The sequence below is a fragment of the Spermophilus citellus genome (assembly GCF_964194105.1).
Source record: "Spermophilus citellus genome assembly, chromosome: 18".
NCBI classification, from domain to species: domain Eukaryota; kingdom Metazoa; phylum Chordata; class Mammalia; order Rodentia; family Sciuridae; genus Spermophilus; species Spermophilus citellus.
The window spans coordinates 16,676,907-16,699,693 of record NC_138200.1 but is presented as its reverse complement, the minus strand read 5'-3'; the positions used below and the strand labels follow the sequence as shown (position 1 = coordinate 16,699,693).

Here is a 22,787-nt window from a genome sequence, read left to right as displayed (position 1 = left end):
CCAGGAATGAAGGTTCCCTGTGTATTAAATTTTCCAGATACTGTAACAAAGAATCAAGAAAAATTTGGTACCTTAAAACAAAGGAATTTATTCCCTCACAGTTTTGAAGCCTGGACATCCAGAATCAAAGTTGGGGTTATAAGGACTTACAAAGGTTATATGAATAACTCTGAAGGAAAATGTTTTATGCCTTTCTCTTGACATCCCGTGGTTTACAGGTGCATCTCTACTCTGCCTCCATCTTTTGTAGTCTCTCTACGTATCTCTGAATTTTCTCTAACATAGACACTAGTCATATTGTATGTCACCTAATGTATGATCCCATCGTGAGTTGATTACATTTGTAAAAATCCTATTTCATTGTGAGATCACATTCACAGGTACCAGGGGTTAAGACATCACTATATTTTGGGGGTGGGGGGACATAGTTCAACCTATAACACCTTGTGAAAGTATTTTGTCTAATGTATTTATAATTTACTTTTATAACCTTCTGAATAAAATTTATTTTAAAGTATAAATTTAAGGTCTAAATTTAACCTCCCTTCTCCCTGACCAAAAAAAAATTATCTCCAAAACTGCTTGGCTTATTCAGTGTTCTTTCCTCATTTTCCCTCCTTAATTTGTTTATATTACCTTATGTTTTAGGGACATCTTTTTTATTGCTATGACCTATAGATCTGTGCTTCCAATACTGCACTGTAAGTTGTGTTACATAGACTCTTAACTCTTGAAAAAACTATTTTTGAAAGCAGTTCATTTTCTTTACTTTTTGGAACCAGAGCCTCACACATGCTAAACGAGCGCTCAACCACTGAGCTACATCCCTAGCCCCCACCTTTTTTTGAGACATAATCTCAATAAGTTGCCCAGGCTGGCCTTCAACTGACCATCCTCCTTGCCCCAGCCTCTTGAATAGCAGGAATTAACAGTAATGTACACCTCACCCAGAATTGATTTCTTATTGTTTTTTTAAGAAGTTGAGGAAAACAGGAATACAAAGAAGCATATAAAGACTATTTCAATGCTATTTTAATCCTGCTGACCAGAGATGACTGCTTTCAAATTATTACAACAGATCTTTCCAAACTTATAAAGTGTAATCATAACCCTGGTGCAGTGGTGCACAGCAGCCCAGGGGGCTGAGGCAGGAGCATCACGAGTTCAAAGGCAACCTCATTAATTTAGTGAGGGCCTAAGAAATTAGTGAGACTCTATTTCTAAATAAAATACAAAAATAGGGGATGGGGATGTGCCTCAGTGGTTAAGTGCCCCTGAGTTCAATCCTTGGTACCAAAAACAAAAAACAAAAGCAGTGCAGGGCGGGGCTGTAGCTCAGTGGCAGAGTGCATGTATAAGGCATTGGTTTTGATCCTTAGCACCATATAAAAATAAACAAAGGCAATCTGTCCATCTGCAAGTACAAAAAAATTTTTTTAAGTGCAATAATAATATGCATTGTATATCATAATTTTCTTTTATCATGCCAGAATGTACCATGGGAGTCCGGTTTGGTGGTGCAAGCCTGAAATCTCAGCACATCGGAATGCTAAGGCAGAAGAGCCGAGCATGGTGGCGCACACCTGTAATCCCAATGGCTCGGGAGGCTGAGACAGGAGGATTGTGAGTTCAAAGCTAGCCTCAGCAAAAGCGAGGCGCTAAGCAACTCAGTGAGACTCTGTCTCTAAATAAGATACAAAATAGGGCTGGGGATGTGGCTCAGTTGCTGTGTGTCCCTGGAGTCAATCCCTGGTACTCCCCCCCCCCCCGAAAAAAAAGGATACTAAGACAGAAAGATCACAAGTTTGAGGCCAGCCTCAGCAACATAATGAGATACTGTCTCAAAATTGAAAATAAAAAAGGGGGGGATATAGCTCAGTAGTACAGTATACCACTAGTACCCACTCAATCCCCAGGGATTGAACTCCAGCATATGGGAGTGGTGTTCAATAGCTGATACCCCCCAAATCAAAATATACCATGATTACTATTTCAGAAAATAGCATCTTTATCATTATTTTTAATGCTGTTATAATGTCTGGCTGTCAACTTGTGACAACTATTATGTTGTCAAATAACTACTGACAAACATGGTATACACTGAAGCTTTTCAATTATAAAAGTTGTCCTCTAAATACAACTGTAATGCTTTTTTAAAAAAATTATATTTAAATGTGGAAATAATGAACATTTTTCCCTATAAAATCTTGCCAGTACATTTCTAATCCTTGTTGTAATCATGTTATCAGTTTGTTTTTTCTTCCAGAATTTTTTTTAAAAATGTATTTATTTTTTAGTTTTTAGGTGGACACAATATCTTTATTTTTTTTTTTTTTTTGGTATTGAGGATCGAACCCAGCGCCCTGCGCATGCCAGGCAAGTGGGCTACCACTGTAGCCACATCCCCAGCCCCACCTTCCAGAATTTTACTGTATGTACATACATGTATGTATGTGTATATATGTAAATACTTATAGAGAAATGCAATTGCTTTATAATTTTCTGTATAAATGTGTATGGATATATACTAATATTGTGTGTGTTGGGTTACTCAGAAGTAAATGAATTAAGAAATCAAAGTGTTGGGACTGTTTCTAATATGTAATAATATCTAATGAAAGTTATCCAATACTGATATTAGTAGCTTTTATTGCTATTATTGTTTGTGGAAAGGATTTTAACAATGCTATATACCATGCTTTATATCAGAGAATTCATGATGAAAATTTTAGAAAAGCTATTCATTATTTTGTAGAAAAGTTGCCACTGATTCAGGAAACAGCTGTCTGTTGCTATTCTCTCAATCAACATGGTGGCATTCATAAAAAAAGAGTGGCACCATGCAACCAGTCTTGGTGGATTGGAAGCCACTGTTTTCAAAGAAGTGCTGGAAAGGCTGATTCCCCTGTGTGGGGCAGAAACCAGAAAAGCCATGGACTGGGCATGAGGCGGGTTTCTAGCATTGGGTCTCCCATGTGCTGGAGTTTGGAAAGAACATTGATAATGTTTTGGAATAATTTTTTAAAACTTTTTTAGTTATAGATGGACATAATACCTTTATTTTATTCATTTATTTTTATGTGGTGCTGAAGATTGTGCCTCACACATGCTAGGCAAGCGCTACCACTGAACCACAACCCCAGCCCTGGGATAATTTCTTGATTCAGTAGGAATACATCTCCCTTGATGTGGTCTCCAACATTCCAGGCACATTCCCTGTCTTAGGGTATTTGCATTTGCTATTCCCTCAGCCTGGAACAATTTTTCCCCAAACAGTTGCATTATTAGATCCCTCACTTCCATCAGGTCTATATGCAAACGTCACATTTGAAGACTTTCCTGGTTACTGTATATAAAATCTCATTCCCCTATTATTTAATATTCCCTTGTCTTATTTATTTTTTGCCTTTTTTTTTTTTTTGGTACTAGAGATTGAACTCAATCACTGAATCACATCCCCAGTTCTTTTTCCTTCTTCCTTTTTTTTTTTTTTTGTATTTTATTTAAAGACACGGTCTCACTGAATTGCTTAGTACCTCACTATTGCTGAGGCTGGCTTTGAACTCATGATCTCCTGCCTCAGCCTCCTGAGCCTCTGGAATTAGACCTGCGCCACCATGCCCAGCTTATTTTTTTGGTCTTGATAATTAATGTTTCACTTCTGTTTTCTACTCTCCAGATCCTAAAAGAGTGCCTCAATCATAAAAAGCACTCAGTATGTATTTATGTATAAATGAATATATTAATTCTACTTAGTGGAAAATTTGCACCAAGTGTGTCTGAATGTACAGTCATGAAGCCCAGCAGATACATGTTTCCCTGAGAAGGTAGTAGGGTCTAAGATGACCCCCACTGATCTCAGCTGACTGGTAGTCTGAAAACGGAAATTACTCACAGAAGTAGAGTATAATGGTGATTCAGAGGCTGGAGGGTGGGGAAAGAGATGTTGGTTAAAGGGGACAAGTATCAGTTAGGATGAATAAGTTCTGGAGATCTGTCAGACAGTGTGGTGACTAGAGTTAATGTATACTTAGAAACTGCTAATAGATTAGATCTTTTTTTTTAAAGAGAGTGAGAGAGGAGAGAGAGAGAGAGAGAGAGAGAGAATTTTCAATATTTATTTCTAGTTCTCGGCAGACACAACATCTTTGTTGGTATGTGGTGCTGAGGATCGAACCCAGGCCACACGCATGCCAGGCGAGCGCGCTACCGCTTGAGCCACATCCCCAGCCCCTAATAGATTAGATCTTGATTGTGCTCACCACACAAGATGAGGTGATGGATATATTAATAAACATGATTAATTATGTCACAATGTATACACATTTCAAAACACTGTTCACTGTATATAATTTGTCAATTATACCTTAATAAAGCTGGGGAAGAGGTGGGATGTGATGCACTGAGGATGTATCACTTCTGTGGTATTATGATTTGAATATGAGGTATCCTACAAAAAGCTAAGGAGACACTGTGGCAATGATCAGAGGTGAAATGATTATATTATGACAGCTGTAGCCTAATTGGTGGATTAAACTATTGATGAATTAATAATCTGAAAGGACTTCCGCACAGGTTGGTTTTTGGCAGGTGGGGCATGGCTGAAGGAAATGCCTTTTGGGGTTTATATTTTATCCCTGATGCCTCCATCTCTCTCCTTCCTGGCTACCATGAGCTGAGCAGCCTTCCTCTGCCATTCCTTTCTGCCATGATGTTCTGCCTCACCTCTGGCTCAGAGCAATGGAGTCAACTGACCATTGATTGTAACCGAGAAATGGTAAGCCAAAATAAACTCATATTCTTAAGTTGTTCTTATTAAGTATTTTGGTCATAGCAACAAAAAGACGAGTATTAATGTGGTATATAATGTATAACCTTAATATAATAAACTCACATTGAGAAAGATGCCACAAAATAATTGGCCAGTATTCTTCAAAAAATATCTAAGTTATGAGACAAGACAATACTGAGGAACAGTTACATGTTGGAGAAGAATAAAGAGAAGTAGCAAGTAATGTGGTACCCTGGACTGGATGTCAATCTAGACAACATTTGAATTCAAGTAAGGACTAAAGGTTAATTATGATTATTATATTAATGTTAATTTCCTTTTTCAGAAATTAAACTGTGGCTATATGTTAATATAGAAAAAACTGGGTAAAAACTAAGAATTGTTTTGTTTTATTTGGTGCCAAGCATTGAACCCAGGGGCAATTAACCACTGATCCACATCCTCTGACCTTTTTATTTTTTATTTTGAGATGGCCTCACTAAGTTGCTGAGGCTGGCTTTAAACTTGCAATCCTCCTGTCTTAGCCTCCTGAGTTATTGGGATCATAGGCATGTGCCACTGTGCCCAGATTATAAGAATTATTTTGTAATGTTTTTATAAAAGTCAAATTATTTTAAAATAATATTTTAATTTTTTTAGTCATCAATGGGCATTTATTTATATGCAGTGCTGAGAATCGAACCCAGTGTCTCACACATGCTAGGCAAGTGCTCTACCACTGCACTACAACCCCATTCCTAAAAATAAATTTAAAAAAAAAGACATTACTTGGGGGTTTCTCAAAGCCTTTCTTTTGCTCTTCAGATCTGCACCTTTCCTTTTATCCTCATGATGTCCCCAGGATTGAGTATGAGGAAAAGGAATAGATCATGCCAATGTGCCATCTTGTCAGAAAATAGAAACATTTTCAATGCTTCATGTATTTAGAAATGTCTTTCCTCTTTATTTTGTTTTTCAAATTACAAATGCAATATATGTTAACAAGTAATATAAAACAAAGATATACAATGAAATAAGTACTTATATTCCCCTTCTCCACCAAGGTAACCAATGCTAACAACTTGGTTGTCTATCCTTTCACAATTCCTTGTTCATGTAAACATATACATGCATATATACATATAGGGGAGATTATTTTTTATTGATTTTTGACAGTGCTGGGGATCAAACCCAGGGTCTTGCACATGCTAGGCAAACACTCTACCACTGAGCTACATCCCCACTCAGATTTTTACTATAAAAATAGAATCTCATACACTATGCAGTTTGTCCAGTTCACTTAACAATATACCATAAACATCTCTACATATGAGAGTTCTAGCTCCCTTTCCCTATTCCTATACCCAATTTTTTTTACTTATTCACACATTTGAGATATACTTGGTTCGGTCATTTACATGGTTTTCCTTTTGTGTCCCTTTTCCCCCTCCTCCTTCTCCTTCTGATTCGCCATAAGCTGCGTGCATTACCCACCCCACAACCAATGCAGTCTTCCATAATTTTTTCCATGCATATAAAATGGTACATAAACATACATGGATACATGTTTATCCTTTAAAAACAACTAGAGACATTTTTTTATTCATTTACAAAAGGGTCATATTTTATATACTCTGTATCTATCCAGCTTTTTTTTTAACTGAACATTGTGTAATTCCATTCAAGTCCACTAGCATAGTTTTAATTTGTCCACTTTATTGCTTGCATAAACATTCTATGGGATGGATATTCCTTCACCCAATTTCTCCACCAATAGGCATTTATATTGACCCTAGTGATTTTTTTTTGTCATGAGGAACAATTTTAAAATAAATGTTCACTATTCTTTGTGTATTGGAGCATGTGTGTGTGTGTGTACGTGTGTGTATTTGTTTGTTTGTACTGGGGAATGAACCTAGGAGTGCTTAACCACTAGCCACTCCTGGCCCTTTTAATGTTTTTATTTTGAGACAAGGTCACCTTGAACTTGAGAGCCTCCTGCCTCGGCCTCCCAAGTCACTGGGATTACAGACACCACTGCACCTGGATGGGACTTTTACTTCTAAGGAGATTCTCCAAATTGACAAAAGTATTTTAAGTTTTAGAAGATATTACCATATTGTTTTTCAAAAAAGCAATTTGAATTGCTTTTTGAAATTTAAGTTTCAAAAACAACTATATTAAGAACAATCTTTGTTCTGAAAGCCAAAAGCAATCTTGAATAGTATTATCTCATTCCAACTTTAACCTATATTTCCTAAAAATGATTGAAGCTAAACATTTTTAAAAATCTTTTAGTTGTTTTTATTTTAATTTATTTATTTTTATGTAGTGCTGAGGATCGAACCCAGTGCCTTGCATGTGCTAGGCAAGGACTCTACTGCTGAGCCACAACCCAAGTCCCAAAGCAAGCATTTTTTGATAGTTCATTAGCTACTATTCTCACAAGTGTATTTAATATTCTTGGCCATGTCAATTTGAAAAATCCTTTCTCCCTAATTACCTCTGAAAATATTTCCCCCAATTAATTACCTATTGATTTTGTAGGCCACATCTTTACTATTTATTTAATTAAATGCAGTGCTGGAGAATTGAACCCAGCACCTCACATAAGCACTCTACCACTGAGCCACCACCCCAGCCCTTTTTTAATGTCTTTTAAGTGTCCTATGTTGGTAAAATTAATCTTTCTGAACTGCTAGATAGTGTGGTCTCTGACTTATTTTAAGAATTTTTTAAAAATATTAAATCTAAACCCACCTGGAATTTGCTTTTGGATATTATTTGTGCTATTGATCCAACTTTTTATTTTTCCAAATTAAAAGCCAATCATGCCATAATTCTTTTTAAAAAACTAGTTTCCCCTGCTGTGATTTGAGAATATATATTTTCTATACATGAAAACTCATATACACCAAGGTCTACTAAATTTTCTATTCTGTTCTATGGATATATTTTATTTATCTGTTCCCTTGCCAATAGTATAGTAATTTCATTAGCATGATTTCATGTTGGCTTCTGGTAACTGGGGTGCCATATTCTTTTTTCATATGGTTGTTCTCTAGATTCTCAGGCTTTTATTTTTCATATTAAATTTAAGATCATTTCACACATAAGTAAAAAATCATTTAAGGCAATTCTAAAAGAACATATAGTTAATAGGTGTTATATTGTTAGTAGACAGAACAGCTCTTAATTTCTGTCATCCTACATTCTTAGAAAATTACCTTAAATTAAAACAAATAAAATCTCTTTAATTATTGGTATCCAACCATATAATCAGCAATCAGGGATAGCTTTACCTTTTCTATTGTTTATATTAAATATTTTTCTTTTCTATTGCCATCACTGGAATCTCCAAGACAACATTAAACTACTGATTTTAAAAATATGACTTCAGCTTAACATATACTATGAGACTCTGTTAAAGAAATCCTTTTAAGTGGTTACTCTTGATTACAATTTAATTTATAGGATATAAGTTTAAATGCCTTTTTTTTAGTTGTAGATGGACATAATACCTCTATTTTGTTTATTTATGTTTATATGGTACTGAGGATCAAACCTCACATGCAAGGCAAGCGCTCTACCACTGAGCTACAACTCAGCCCCTTAAATGCCTTTTATCATCTATTGATAGTTAAGAGTCTTCTCTTTATTAACCTTATTGATATATTTCCCAGTACTGAACTGGCTCTACATTCTTGGGATAACTCTTACAAGGTCATCATATTATATCATTCTTTAGGTATATTATAGCTGAATTCTATTTGCTGTAATTTTATTATTTCTATATTCATGAGTAAAACCAATAAGGAGTTTTCTCTTTACCAATTATATCGACTTCATAAAATAAACTGGATTATACAATCATCTATGGATCGAATTATTGTAAAAACACTGGTAATGCTTTCTTTAGAAGAGTGGACAGAATTAATCATGAAGTTATTTGGGCCTGAAGCAGTCTTCGATTATAAGTCCTTAATCACATTACCAAATTCTTCAATGGTACTTGTTATATCAAGTTTTCTATTCCTTTTTTCTTTCTTTCTTTCTTTCTTTTTTTGGCACCAGGGATTGAACCAGGGGTGCTTAATCACTGACCCAAATCCCTAGCCCATTTTATTTATTTAGAGACAGGGCCTCATTAAGTTGCTGAGGCTGGCTTTGAACTCTCGATCCTCTTGCTTCACCTCCCAATTGCTGGGATTACAGGGGTGTACCCATGCCTAGCTACAAGTTTCTATTTCATATTGCAATTTATATAACATATAGTTTGCTAGAGAGGATCCATTTCCTTTATTTTAAAAACATTTTTATTTAGAGTTATACAAGAATCTTTTTATTACTCTTTTAATCATGTCTATATCTGTGGTTATATCTCTTTTCATTCAGATCAGGCAATCACACAGGGAGGCAAAGTATGGATTTCAAGTCCATTTCTTTTCTTATAAGGACAACATGGCAACTCAAAGAAGCAGATGTTTTTAAAACACTGGAATGATGGAAAACTTGGAGTACAATGTCCAGGACAATCACAAGGAAAGGTATGGGGGAAGAAAAGTGGATGCTGCATCAATTTGCAATAAAAAAGAAATTCCACTTAATTGATTTCTGTGTAAAATATTTCTGAATTCTAAGACCTGTACAAAAGGTGTCTCTTATGCTAGGTGTGTGGTGGCACATGCCTGCAATCCAAGCAACTCTGGAGGCTTAAGCAGGAGGTCAAACTCAGCAATTTAGCAAGACCCTGTCTCAAAAAAAAAAAAAAAAAAAAAAAGTAATCCTTCTAAGTTGCTGAAAGATATTTTTAATTAGTACCAAGAAAATAAAGTGTCCATTATAACAGGGCAACACTTGTTTTGGTCAAATATTGTACTGAATAATGAACTTTACAAGTGTTTTGTTTATACAATGTCAGGAAGGTAAACTATTCCTTAGCTTTCATTTTCAACATAAACAATCACACTTTCAGTAGAGTTTGTAATTGGCATCAAAATACATTAAAAACATTGCTTTATTATTCAGAAAAGGGGTCAATAACAACTGCTTTGCCATTTATATTTATTACAAACGAGGCAGAGAAAATGCAGCTGGTGTAATATATTAAGAGTTCTCAAAATAGCAACGAGGCAGAGAAAATGCAGCTGGTGTAATATATTAAGAGTTCTCAAAATAGCTGGGCTGTAGTGTTATTATTTTTTAAATTGTTAACACAATAAAAGATACTGGTGATATTTAAAGTGGAAAAGTTTGGTAAATGGCACTCTAATAGACTGTGACATAGGGTTTGACAGTCATGATTTATATTAAATTCACATTTACAATGCTAAAATACAAACAGTTATTATGCAGCTCGCTGAGGAATATACCATATATACTTCTAAGTCTCTTTGCATACATTTGTGTTCTGCTTGCATTCTATCTAATAAATCTTTAAACTTTTCTCTGCCAGAGTAACCATGTGTATATATCATAAAGTATTTTCTCTAACCTTTTCTATATGTTCATTATCAAATTGGAGCATGGTTTCCCTTGTAATAAAACTCTTTTTGTCCAAATTCATTAAATTGGTAAATTTCTCCTACAGTTGAATTCCTCCAAACCCAATGAAGCTCTGTGTCTTGCTCAAGGCTTTCCCATAATTATTAAATTTTCATTCCTATAGGCATTCTTCCTAGCATGAATTTTCTGATGTCTACTGAGGTTTGGCTTCTGATAGAAAGCTTTGCCACATTCATTACAACCATAGGGTTTTTCTCCTGTGTGAGTCCTCCAGTGTTTATTGAGGCATGACTTCTGGCTGAAACATTTTCCACATTCTCTGCAACGATAGGGTCTTTCCCCTGTGTGCATTTTTCGATGTACATTGAGATATGATTTCTCACCAAATGACTTGCCACATTCACTGCACACAAAGGGTCTCTCTCCTGTATGTGTTCTCTGATGTTCTGTGCGATGTGACTTCTGGGTAAAGGCTTTACCACAAAAAAAGCATTCAAAGGGTCTTACCCCAGTGTGAATTCTCTGATGCTTAATAAGTGTTGACTTATGTGAAAAGGCTTTCCCACAGTCAGTGCATCCATAAGGCTTCTCCCCCGTGTGACTTCTCTGATGCCTAATGAATTCAGACTTGTAGCAGAAGGCTTTCCCACACTCACTGCAGACATGGGGTTTCTCTGTAGGTGGAACCCTCTTTGGTCTGTACATAAGAGAATTGGTTGTTGCTGGTTTATACATAACTGCTGGATTACAGCTGAGAGCTTTCTCACACAGACGGCAACCCCAGGGCTTTTCTCCATTAGATCTTCTATCATGGTCTGTACACTGTACCAATTTCTCATATCCATAACATCCATCTTGCTTTTTTGCATAGTTTTTCTTACAACAAATCAAGTCTAAATTATGGTTCAAACTCTTTCCACAAGAATCCCAGTTATTAGGGTTTTGAATTGAAGAAAAAAGATCAGTGCTCAAAAGTGGTATTTTCTCAAACTTATTATTACATTCATGGGGTTTTCCTGTGGGCAGTGTTTTCTTGCTGATGAATGCACCTTGCCCCAAAAGCACATCTTGCCGTCTATTCCTCTGGATATTAACTGACCAGAAGTCTTCTGTAGAAAGTACAAGTGAATCATCCCTTATAAATGTCTGTACTTATTATGATCTGGAATAAAACTTTAGAAATGCCCTCAAAATTTAAAGGATTCACAGTACTTGAAGAGAGAGAATGTATGATAACTGAAGAACACAATACAAGGGAGAAGAGTTCTAGGAGTGGTGAAGATTGGGAACACTAGCACAAATAGAGGGGAGCACATGCAGAGAAATAATTCCAAAGAAGGTGGGATGATGCACAGCAGGGGTTGGCAATGAGGGCTTTTGTTTTGTTTTGCTTGTTTGTTTTCTGCTGTACTGGGGATTAAACCTGTTACACTCTACCACTGAGCTATATCCTCATCCCTTTTTGTCTTTTACTTTGTTGAGACAATGTCTCCATAAGTTGCCCAGGCTGGCCTTGACCTTGTAATTCTCCTGCCTCAGCCTCCTGAGTAGCTGTGTTATAAATATATTGGTGGCAATCTTGTTCTTTAAGAGCCAGACAGTGAACATTTTAGGCTTTGTGGACCATAGGGTCTTTGTCACAATTAGTCAATTCTCCCATTGTAGCAGAAAAATATAAACAATATGTAAACATATGACTCTGTCTGTGTTTCAATAAAACTTTATTCACAAAAATAGATGGCTGATCTGTAGGCCATGGTTTTCTGAACCCTGCTATAGAAATACAGTTAAATGTTGTACAGAACCTTGCCATTCAACACAAGGGTCTTTAAGGGGCACCTTTGGCCTTATTTGGGAGCTTGCTAGATATGCCTATCTCAGACTTTACCCCAAATCTGCCGAATCAGAATTTATTATTATTTTTAAAATTTTTTTTAGTTGTAGATGGACATGATACCTTTATTTATTTTTATGTGGTACTGAGGATCAAACCCAGGGCTTCACATATGCAAGGTGAGCACTCTACCACAACCCTAGTCCTAGAATTTATTTTAGCAAAATGCCTAAACGATTAGCATGTCAGAGTCTGACAAACATGGATACAGAAGTTATCAGAGTTTATCCTGACAGGCTAGCTAACTATAAATAGCAAAGTGCACTAAGGATACTGTATTTTAGTAATCTGTTTCTTTCCTAATCTTATGAATTTTATTTTTATGTGTAAAAAATGGGTATTCAGCACTGCTTAAGAAGTGCATGGCACAAAAGCAATTAAGAACCCCTGACTTAAAGGCACACAGGCATGAGATAAACTGGACGTGATTTTAGGAGATGTCAGTGAAAAGTGGGGAGAAAGCCATTTCTATAGAAAGAAAAAAAAACAGTGTATGTGGGAAGAACAATCAGAGTGGTAGAAGAGGGAGACTCTAAATGGACACACACAGGCAACGGTCTGGGATGAAATACAAGGTGAAGCTGAGTGCTGCGGTGCACGCCTATAATCCCAGCTCCTTGGAAGACTGAGGCAGGATTTCAAGCTTGAGGTCAGTCTAGGCAATCTGGCAAGACTCTATCTTTATAAAAATTTTTGGTTAAGTACCCCTGGATTCAATCTCTAGTATATATATTAAAACACACACACATACACAAAAGGAGGAAGAGGAGGAGAAGAATGAGGAGGAGGAGGAGGAGGAGGAGGAGGAGGGAGGAAAGCAAGCAAGGCGTGAGGAACAGCAAGGACAAATAATGATGACCTTAGTTTTTTACATACAAAGAACAGGGTAAGTGGGCACTCCTGTGGAAATGATCTACAGACTGGTAAAATGGGAGCTGGATGGCACAAGGGTACAAAAGGCAAAGGAACCAGTTATGAGCATCCTGTGGTCTCAGAATGGATGAGTTCTTTAAAGTGACATGACTAGGAAGAGAACGAACTTATGAAAACCAGGAAAGGCAGCCCCTTGGAAGAAGGCTGGATGTAGAGAATACAGAACACTTAGAAAGCAAAGCTGATAAGGTATATTTTTTGTGGGATTTGCAGTTATAAAATTCTCAAAAGAGGGAGAAGAAGAGTTGATAGCCAGGTCATCTTGGTTTCAGGAAGATGAATGGGCAGTTCAATGAAGCAGAAATACACCCCAGAGGATACCAAGTGTAGAGGTCAGGAGTAGTGGTTCTAGAACCTGATGACCTGGATTCCAATTCTTGTTCTGTCCCTTACTTATATGTTCTCTTATTGTTCCTTATTTGTAAATGGGGTAATAAAGTAACCTGGGTTCACAGGTGTTGTAAGGGTTCAATCAGTCAATCCATGTGAAGTGCTCAGAGCAGACCACAGCACATGGAGAACACAGGCTGCCACCCAATAATTCTAAGGCTGTGCTGCTACTGCAACCCTGCAACCCGGATGGGAGTAGTTAGAAAATGTTTTGATGAGAAATATTAAAATTATTAATTTTTTAGTTTATATAATATTTAATTCAATTGTGTAGTTAACGACAGCAAAATATAAGTGGCATAAAGAGATCTAGGAACAGAACAGAGGTCCCATTCAGGGCCTATTCAGGGATTGTCTCTTGCAAAACCCATACTTATTTGTTTTTTGATTTTTTTTTCTTTTCTTTTCTTTTTTTTTTTTTTGGTACTGGGGATGGAACCCAGCAGCTTTGCCGCTGCATTACATCCCGAGTCATTTTTATTTATTTATTTTTAGGGCCTCACTAAGTTGCTAAGGCTGGCCTCGATCTTGCTATCCTCTTGCCTCAGCCTCCCAAGTTGCTGGGAATACAGGCTGTGTACCCCTGTGCTGGGCTAACCTCCCCTACTCTTGTGGAGAAGCAGTACTTCAGAGGCATCCCTAAAAGTGGGTCACCAAGGGGCTGGGTCTGTAGCTCAGCAGCAGAGTGCTTGCCTAGCATGCGTAAGGCACTGGGTTCGATCCTCAGCACCATGTAAAAAATAAACATATAAAATAAAGGCATTGTGTTCATCTACAACTATAAACAATTAAAAAAAAAGTGGGTCACCAGGGCTGGGATTATGGCTCAGTAGTAAAGTGCTTGCCTAGCACATGTGAGGCACTGGGTTCAATCCACATAAAAAAACTAAATAAACAAAGTTACTGTTTCCATCTACAACTAAAAAAAAAAAAAAAAAAAAAAAAAAGAAAGAAAGAAAAAAGAAAAAAATGGGTCACCAACCCTCAATGTACCATGGGTATTGTTGGTATATTTTACATTTAGAAAATTCTGAGGGTTAATTGTGAGTGGTTAAAATGGGCCCAGTTTGCTGGGTGTGTTAGTGTACTCCTGTAATCCCAGTGACTCAGGAGGCTGAAGCAGGAGGATTGAAAGTTTGAGACCTGCCTTAGCTTTAGCAAGGCCCTAAGGACTTAGCAAGACCCTGTCTCAAAATAAAACAAACAAAAAAGGAATTAGACATGTGGTTGAGTGGTTAAGTGCCCCTGGGTTCAATAACCAGTACCAAAAAAAAAAAAAAGGACAGGGCCCAGCTTATCCCATGTGGAGTTCCCTGCTTCCTCCTCTGCAATCCCATACTCTTCCATCTATAGGAGTAGTTCAAGGAGTAAGGAAATGAGGGGTAATAGACTGTGGATACAGCAGGCAGATCCAAGGCATTTCATTGAGAAAGTGTTAGAACAGAGAGCAGGAATGCAAGAATCATAGAATTATTTGTAAGAATGCCAGAATGTTCATGACACATGAGGGGTACATGACCTCAAGAGATAGACCAAGGATTCTGGATGAAGGGAGACGGACCAAGCACATAAGGGCAGAGCTGAGATTTAAAGTAGAGGCAGGAGGAACACACCCAGATATAATGTGGGGACACATGGAGGTCAAAGTGTCATCGAGAAGGTTGAAGTGATAAGAAAAATGTCAGGCAATACCCTAAACAAAACTTTAAAGGTGCCGGCTTCCCATGGTACCCCTTCTGCTAGAGTTATCACACTTACCCTGACAATGGCAGCCCGGGCACACTGCCTCACAAATCCATGGTGCTTCTTCCTGCTCCAGCCTGAGGATCACATCTGGTTTGGTGCCTTCGTAACCTGTTCCAGGAAGATAACTCAGGCTTTGGGCTGAGCTCCTTGGTCTTCAGAGTCCCTCAAGCAGCTTTGAATGCTGCATAACAAATGCTCTTGGGAGGGAACTGTATACTCATCCAGAATCAATGGAATTATTAATCCAGGATGATCAAAACTCAGGCCAAACCCACTGAGGCAACACAGCACAAGGGTTAGAAATGCATTCTGTAGCCAAGCTGCTGGGATCAAATTCTGGCTCCACTGTGTTCCTGAGGGGTGACTCTGGGCAAATCAGTGCACTTCTCTGTGCCTCGGTTTCCATTTATGCAAAATAATGGTACTTAAAAGTACCTACACCTCATAAAGTTTTTAAAAAAGGTTTATTTCCAATCTTTTCTTGCTCTCTGACTTTAGGCTACAGTGTGATGGGTACAGCTAACATTTTTTAAAAATCCAACATTCTGGCTTTCAATGCCACTGTACTATGTAGATAAAGAAATACTGTGGAAAAGTTAAAATATAATGTTTAAGAAGCTGACTAAATCTATATGCTTTTAAAATGCTAGTATTTGAGTATTTTCTGTAGGGATAGTTCCACTGAAGTTATTTTCAGAACTGTCCTCTGGTATTGACTACTAGAAGGTCAAGAAGCACTTCTACTGTAGTTACAAAATGGTATCCTGCCAGGTCTGGTGGCACATGCCTATAATCCCAGCAACTCAGGAGGCTGAGGCAGGAGGTCAGCCTTGGTAACTGAGCAAGTCATGTATACTCTGAATTGTATAATGAAGCTGTTCTTACCCACTGAGACCAGGTTACTGTAGGTCTCCAGCATTACATCCCGATATAGGGCCCTCTGAGCAGGATTCAGCCGGCGCCACTCCTCTTGGGTAAAGCCCACAACCACATCTTTGAATGACACAGGTCTCTGCTGAAGCTGAAATGACAGTAAGTTATGTGGAAAACTGTTGGTGGCGGTGGATGGTATTGACTTATACTTCTCACAGGTCACAGCTTATCAAGGCCATCTACCTAGGATGTCCTTTACATTCCTACCTTTGTGCTATATTTGGTGGCAAAGATAAAAATCATGTTGGAAGCCACCCGCCCATTGTCATTCATACTTTGAGTCAACAACCCACATGTGTGGCCTAGTGCTGGCTGGTGGGAACACAGTGATGGATGATTCCTGACCTCATGGGGCTACTATCTGGCATAGGGAGAACAATCTGTAGAATCATCAGCATGGAAGTGTCATGACAGCTGTAATGGCAGGACACCTATGCTATAGCATGCAGAGAAGGAACTTTTCCGGGTCTGATTAGGCTTCAAAGCTCAGGGAGCTGTGTGAACAAAGGCACGGAGGCAAAACAGTGATTTTAAAGGTGGCAAGTTACTCAGAGATACGGGCAAAGTACACAAAGTACACAAAGGCCTTTGAGTGATGAGATGATGGATAAATGTGTGCACAAAGCACATCTGGGAGGCCATGGATGAGTGACATGGTGTGATATAACTCTAAGCAGACTGGAAAGTTAAGGTGCATATTATATTCCTAGAGTAACCACTAGAATCATAATGCAAACAGGTATAGCTGAAATAAAGTGGAGTTCTAAAAGATGTTTAATGAGTCCATACAAACACACACAAAAAAAAAAAAAAAAAAAAAGAAAAGAAAAAAGAGAGAGAGGAAGAAGAATTAGAAGAAGAGGAGGAGGAGGGGAAATAGAAATAGAAGATGTACAACCCTATAATCCCAGTGACTCAGGAAGCTGAGGCAGGATAATCGCAAGTTCGAAGCCAGCATCAGCAATTTAGCCAGACCATGTCTCAAAAAATAAAATGGGGGTGGGTTAGGGTTGTAGCTCAGTGGTAGAGCACTTGCCTAGCATGCATGAGGCACTGAGTTTGATCCCCAGCACCACATAAAAATAAAACAAATGAAATAAAGGTATTTAAAAAAGAGTATTTAAAAAAACTAAAATGGACTGGGAATGTGGTTCAATGGCTAAGCACCCCTAGGTTCAATCCCAAGTATCACAAAAAAAAAAGTAGGTAGGAAGATTATGTTCTGGGGTACTACTGCATTAGCAGAGTAACTATGTTAATAAAAATGTACAGTATAGTCAAAACAGCTAGAAGAAGGTTTTTGAACACTTTAACCACCAAAAAATGATAAACATATGAGGCAATGTGTACTTTGCTCTTCCTGAGTCAACTTTGTTTTAAGAGAGTTGGTCTCTTGTTGCTCATTTTAGGTGGACATCTAACATTATGTATGTGGATTACAAATGACAGGGATTTAGAACTACCTATGACTCTGACAACAATAGCAACACTGTCATATCATTGGGGAGCAAAGGACTCCAGAGTTTTTGCATGGGAAACACTAATGAACCTCTACATTAAACTTATTTATGCATTTATTATTGGTAAGAACTCTACCATATTACTGCTTCTCATACCTTGGGTGCAAGGATCACCCAGAGCCATTTAAAAACAGATTCCCAGGATCACCCACAGAAAACCCTCTCCAGGAAGTCTGGGGTGAGGCCTGCCATTCTGCATTTCTAACAGCCTTCCAAGGAGATACACCCTGGCCACTCTATAAGCAGCAGTATTGTTCTGCCTCAGCTTCTCAGGAAAATGTCTTCATAAAGAAGTGCCTTGAAAAGCTAGCTTTCCCCTAGAGATATACATGTGCTTTTTCCTCAGGAGTAATGCAAACCAAGGGCTAATTTGTCTTTGCCTTTTTGTTGAACTCCAAGGAAGATCACAGTTACTGACCTCTTCTTGGATTCTTTACTTTGTACATCTGTATTCCAAACAAGAAATGTTCCTTGCATTGGTGCTCATAATATCAAACTTGAAAACTACCTGAATGTCCATTAAACGGGAGACTAGCTAAGTCAGTCATACCCCATGTATTCTCTATGAAGCATTATATACTTGGTTAAAAAAAAAGTTGTTCTAAGTATTAATACTATGGGTATAGCAGTATGTTTAAGTGTCTTTCTATCATGTTTACGTGTAGAAAGGGGGCTGTGATATTTCACCCAAATCCTCCTGAAAGACTGGATGCTACAGGCTCGAAACCTTTCTGAGATTTATCTTTGGCCAGTGGGAACTTCCTACCACAGTTCAGGTATATATCCCAGCTCTACAGTTTCTTTTTGTTTGTTTGGTAGTACTGGGGATTGAACCCAGGACCTTGAGCATGTCAGACAAGTGCTCTACTACCGAACTACATCCCCAGACCTTTCTTTTTTATTTTATTTTATTTTTTAATTTTTTAGACAGGGTCTTGCTCAGTTGTAGTACCACCTCTACTGGTACTACAGGTGTACTACCATGCCCAGCTACCACCATGTTGTAAGATCAGCTCAGTCCTCTGTTTAGAACTCCCTCTGCCTGATCCTGCTTTCTTCACTGCCTCAGGGGAATTCCAAGATCCCCCTCAATAAACCCTCTGTGTTAAAATATCCATCTCCAAATCTGTTTTCCTGAGAATCATCCCATGACAAAGTGTCTATGCTTATAATGGGTACATTGTTTTCTATAACACTTTCCCCAAGAAGGGAAATTTGGCCACTTATTGTCACACTCACCTGGTACTCAATCATTTTCTGCTGTTCTTGGAAAAAGAGTGGAGACCTGTGAAGGTAGAGACGGGGAGGAAGAGGATGGAGGAAGAACAGAAAACAGCTGTGAGGATCGGATCTGTCTTGGAACTTGCAAATTCCCTATGTAAATCTTCTGTGTTTTAAATCACTGTGGTAAAAAAATAAAATGGCTACCATTCAAGTCAGAATGTGAACACATAAAACAGACCTTTTAAGGAGGAAAAGCTTCTACTAAAAAATAAGTAGAAGTTTTTTTTAAAAAAAAAACCCTTAAAAATTAAATAATTAGATCTAAATGTATTCTGAACAAGGGATAACTTATAAAAATATCAAAAAGAACTCTGCCATGTGACCAGCGTGAGCTTCATAAAAGAAGGTTCGATGCATAAGAAATTGCTAGTGAGTTTTAAATTAAAGAGTCAGACCCTCATTACCTTTAACACAGCTCGGCTTCTCCTAGCTCCCGCCACCAGCCACCTAATGCAGTGGTGAGGTTTACAGAAGAGACTAGCGAGAGAGGGAGCACATGCCAGGGAGTGAGCTTTTATTGGGGAACTAAAAATTCAAGGGAAAATCCCATCCAATGAAGGTTAAGGGGGGCAGCATCCCAAGGTCAGGGCAGGCCATTGGGTCTTCAGGTCAGTGCAGGCATACCTCTGCACGGACAAGTCCTCGGACCTGGGAAAGGTGTGGGGTGGCTTTAACATGTCTAAGCACCTCTCACCCAGCCAGGGAGGTAACTCAAATCACGTGCGAGGATGGCCTCCCACAAAGAACTCAAAGAAAAACAAACTAACTGTAAACAGTAAAATATACTCAAAATATGGTCCTAAATAATTAATGGAAGCTACACCTTGTTATTCATTTAGTAGATTATTAAATGTGGTCGTAAAAATAATTTTAAGGGGCTGGGGTTGTGGCTCAGTGTTAGAGCACTTGCCTAGTATGAGTGAGGCACTGGGTTTAATCCTCAGCACCACATAAAAATAAAAAATAAAGGTTATTTTGTCCACCTACAACTAAAAATCAAAAATTTTTTTACTTTATTTTCAGTGCTGGGGATTGAACCCAGGGCTCTGTGCATGCAAGGCAAGCACTCTACCAACTGAGCTGTATCCCCAGCCCCAAAAAACCAAATATTTTTAAAATATAGTTTAAAAAATTAATTTTCAGGGGCTGGGTTTGTGGCTCAGTGGTAGAGCGCTCGCCTTCCACGTGTAAGGCCCTGGGTTCGATCCTCAGAACCACATAAAAATAAATAAATAAAATAAACATATTATGTCCAACTAAAAAAATATATCAAAAAATAATAGGGGCTAGGGTTGTGGCTCAGTTGTAGAGCACTTGCCTAGCATGCACAAGGCACTGGGTTCAATCCTCAGCACCACATAAATGTAAAATAAAGATATTGTGTCCACCTAAAACTAAAAAATAAATATTTAAAATTATTATTATTATTATTATTATTATTATTATTATTATTATTTTCAAAGCCAGGTGCAGTGGCATACATCTATAGTCCCAGCTACTCAGGGGACTGACACAGGAGGATCACTTGAGTCCAGGAATAAAAGTCCAGCCTGGGCAATATAGTAAGACCCCTAACCAGAAAACAAAAATAAAAACAAAAAACAATTTTAAACATAAAACAACTATGTTGTTTTTAATCCAGATGTATAAGAAATACTATGACTTGACAAATTTTAAAAGAAAATGGCAAATTATAGTTTAAGAGAATAAACAAATATTTTCCGATGAACCTGAATGTTTAATTTTAGAACTGTGCTAAAACCACCAATGTAATAAGGTCTAAGTTTTCAAATTAGGTTTTTGTGGCCATTCTCACTGAAATGATCTGGGATAATGTCACCTCAAGTAGAAAAGCCTAATGTTCCCAGCTAGTATCCAAATTATGACCTCTACTACTAATTTTCAACAAATAGAAATGGAGCTCCTTAGAAAATGGCTGATTACACATCTGGAACAAAGAATACAAGATATACCTCCACAATTTTGAGCATCAAAAAGCAAGGATACTACCTCAGTGGGTGGGTCATGGCAAGGGACACAGGAGCTAGCCATAAGAGACTCCAGCCATACAAGAATGAGTGTTAAGACTGGTCATATCTACTGAAGCTAAACATATGAATATCTTATGGTCTGGTGCTTTCATATGAATGCACATGTCACAGAATTTTAGCCTGTAAAAACTATGAATTTGTAGTGATATTTAAAAATAACAACATTAAATCACAATATTTTTTTTTAAAAAAAAAGCCCTGGGATTGATCACTACACAAAAGGAAGGTGGGGAGGGATAGAAGAAAGAAGAGAGACTAAAGTGTCAATTAAAGGCAGCATGTGATCCTGATTGGATCCTGGAACAAAAAAAGAAAAGTAGCTATAAAACGACATTATTAGCTGACATGTGAATATAGACTGTCTTACACAACAGCCTTAAATCAATGTTAACTGCCTGGTTCTGAAAACTGCTGGCTATGTGAATATTCTCATTCTTAGGAAATACACACTAAGGTATTTATGGGTAAAGGAGCATCATGTCTACAACTTAACTAAAATAGTTGAGGTAAAAAAGGATAAGAATTATATATACATATACTCACACACACACATCAAAAAACAGTCACATGGGCTGAGGTTGTGGCTCAGTGATCGAGCGCTTGCCTCATACACGTGAGGCACTGAGTTCAATCCTCAGCACCGCATAAAAATAAAATAAATGTATTGTGTTCACCTACAACTAAAACAATATTAAAGAAAACACAGTCACATATCACAGAGAGCATATGACACACATCTCTCTCTCTCTCTCTCTCTCTCTCTCTCACACACACACACACACACACACACACACACAAGCATACACATAGCTTTATCTAGATGAATCTATATGAAGGATACGTATGAGCCCTATACATAAAAGATACATAAGTAATATTCTTTAAAGTTTTCCAAATAAAATTAAAATTTCCAAATAAAAATAATTTTTTAAAAAATTACAGACAGTAGGTCCACAGATCCTGCTACTACCATCATTCTGAGGTTTCAGGGATTTTTCTGCCACTGGTTCAAGACAGAATTAATTCCCCATACTCCCTGAGGCCAAGTGAAGTGGCACAAATGACAAGTGGCCACATACCATCCCCTACGATGATAGAATGAAAAGCTAGACAGATGTGCCTCTGAAAGAACACGCCTATCACATCTACAATGTGACCATGGCCTTCTCTGACTCTCCCTCACTCTTAGTCTCCCTGGATCTTGGGGTCAACTCTTCTCCCATAATTTAGCCACAGAGGTTCCATGGAAGAAGGAAAAGAATAACATCCTTACGTTGGTTCTTGCTTCTAGCTCAGGGATGATGCTGTTTCCTTATACCTGGCAGACTTTGCTCTGGCAAGAAGTCTGGGATTGCTGCGTGTGATGGCACACATCTGTAATTCCAGTGGCTTGGGAGGATAAGGCAAGTTCAAAGCCAGTTTTTGCTAAGCAACTCAGCAAGACCCTGTCTCTAAATAAAATATGAAAATGGACTGGGAATGTGGCTCAGTGGTTAAGTGCTCATGGGTTAAATCCCAAGTACAAAAAATAAATAAAGAAAGAAGTCAGCCAATCCCAGTTGCTTGGGAGACTGAGACAGGAGTATTGCAAGTTCAAAGCCAACCTCAGCAAGGTGAGGCACTAAGCAACTCAGTGAGATCCTGTCTCTAAATAAAATACAAAATAGGGTTTGGGATGTGGCTCAGTGGTTCAGTGCCCCTGAGTTCAATCCCTGGTACCCACACACACACACCAAAAAAAAAAAAAAAAAAAAATGTCT

General features: G+C 37.9%; 1 protein-coding gene across 4 annotated transcripts in view; it reads right to left on the bottom strand.

The window, feature by feature from the left end:
• ZNF793 (zinc finger protein 793) overlaps positions 1-22,787 on the bottom strand; it is a 28,921-nt gene that overhangs the window by 5,962 nt on the left and 172 nt on the right. The window contains exons 1-5 of one of the 4 annotated variants that reach the window (XM_081273316.1): positions 19,381-19,623; positions 18,932-18,977; positions 16,125-16,260; positions 15,252-15,347; positions 9,904-11,385 (exon numbers count right to left, since the gene is read on the bottom strand). In XM_081273316.1, coding sequence (XP_081129442.1) covers positions 10,400-11,385; positions 15,252-15,347; positions 16,125-16,260; positions 18,932-18,946 — 1,233 coding nt within the window. In that variant the 5' untranslated portion in view covers positions 18,947-18,977; positions 19,381-19,623 and the 3' untranslated portion in view covers positions 9,904-10,399. Of the gene's footprint in view, positions 1-9,903; positions 11,386-15,251; positions 15,348-16,124; positions 16,261-18,931; positions 18,978-19,380; positions 19,624-22,787 lie in introns of those variants that run through there. The other 3 variants (XM_081273315.1, XM_081273318.1, XM_081273317.1) reach the window with 3 other exon arrangements.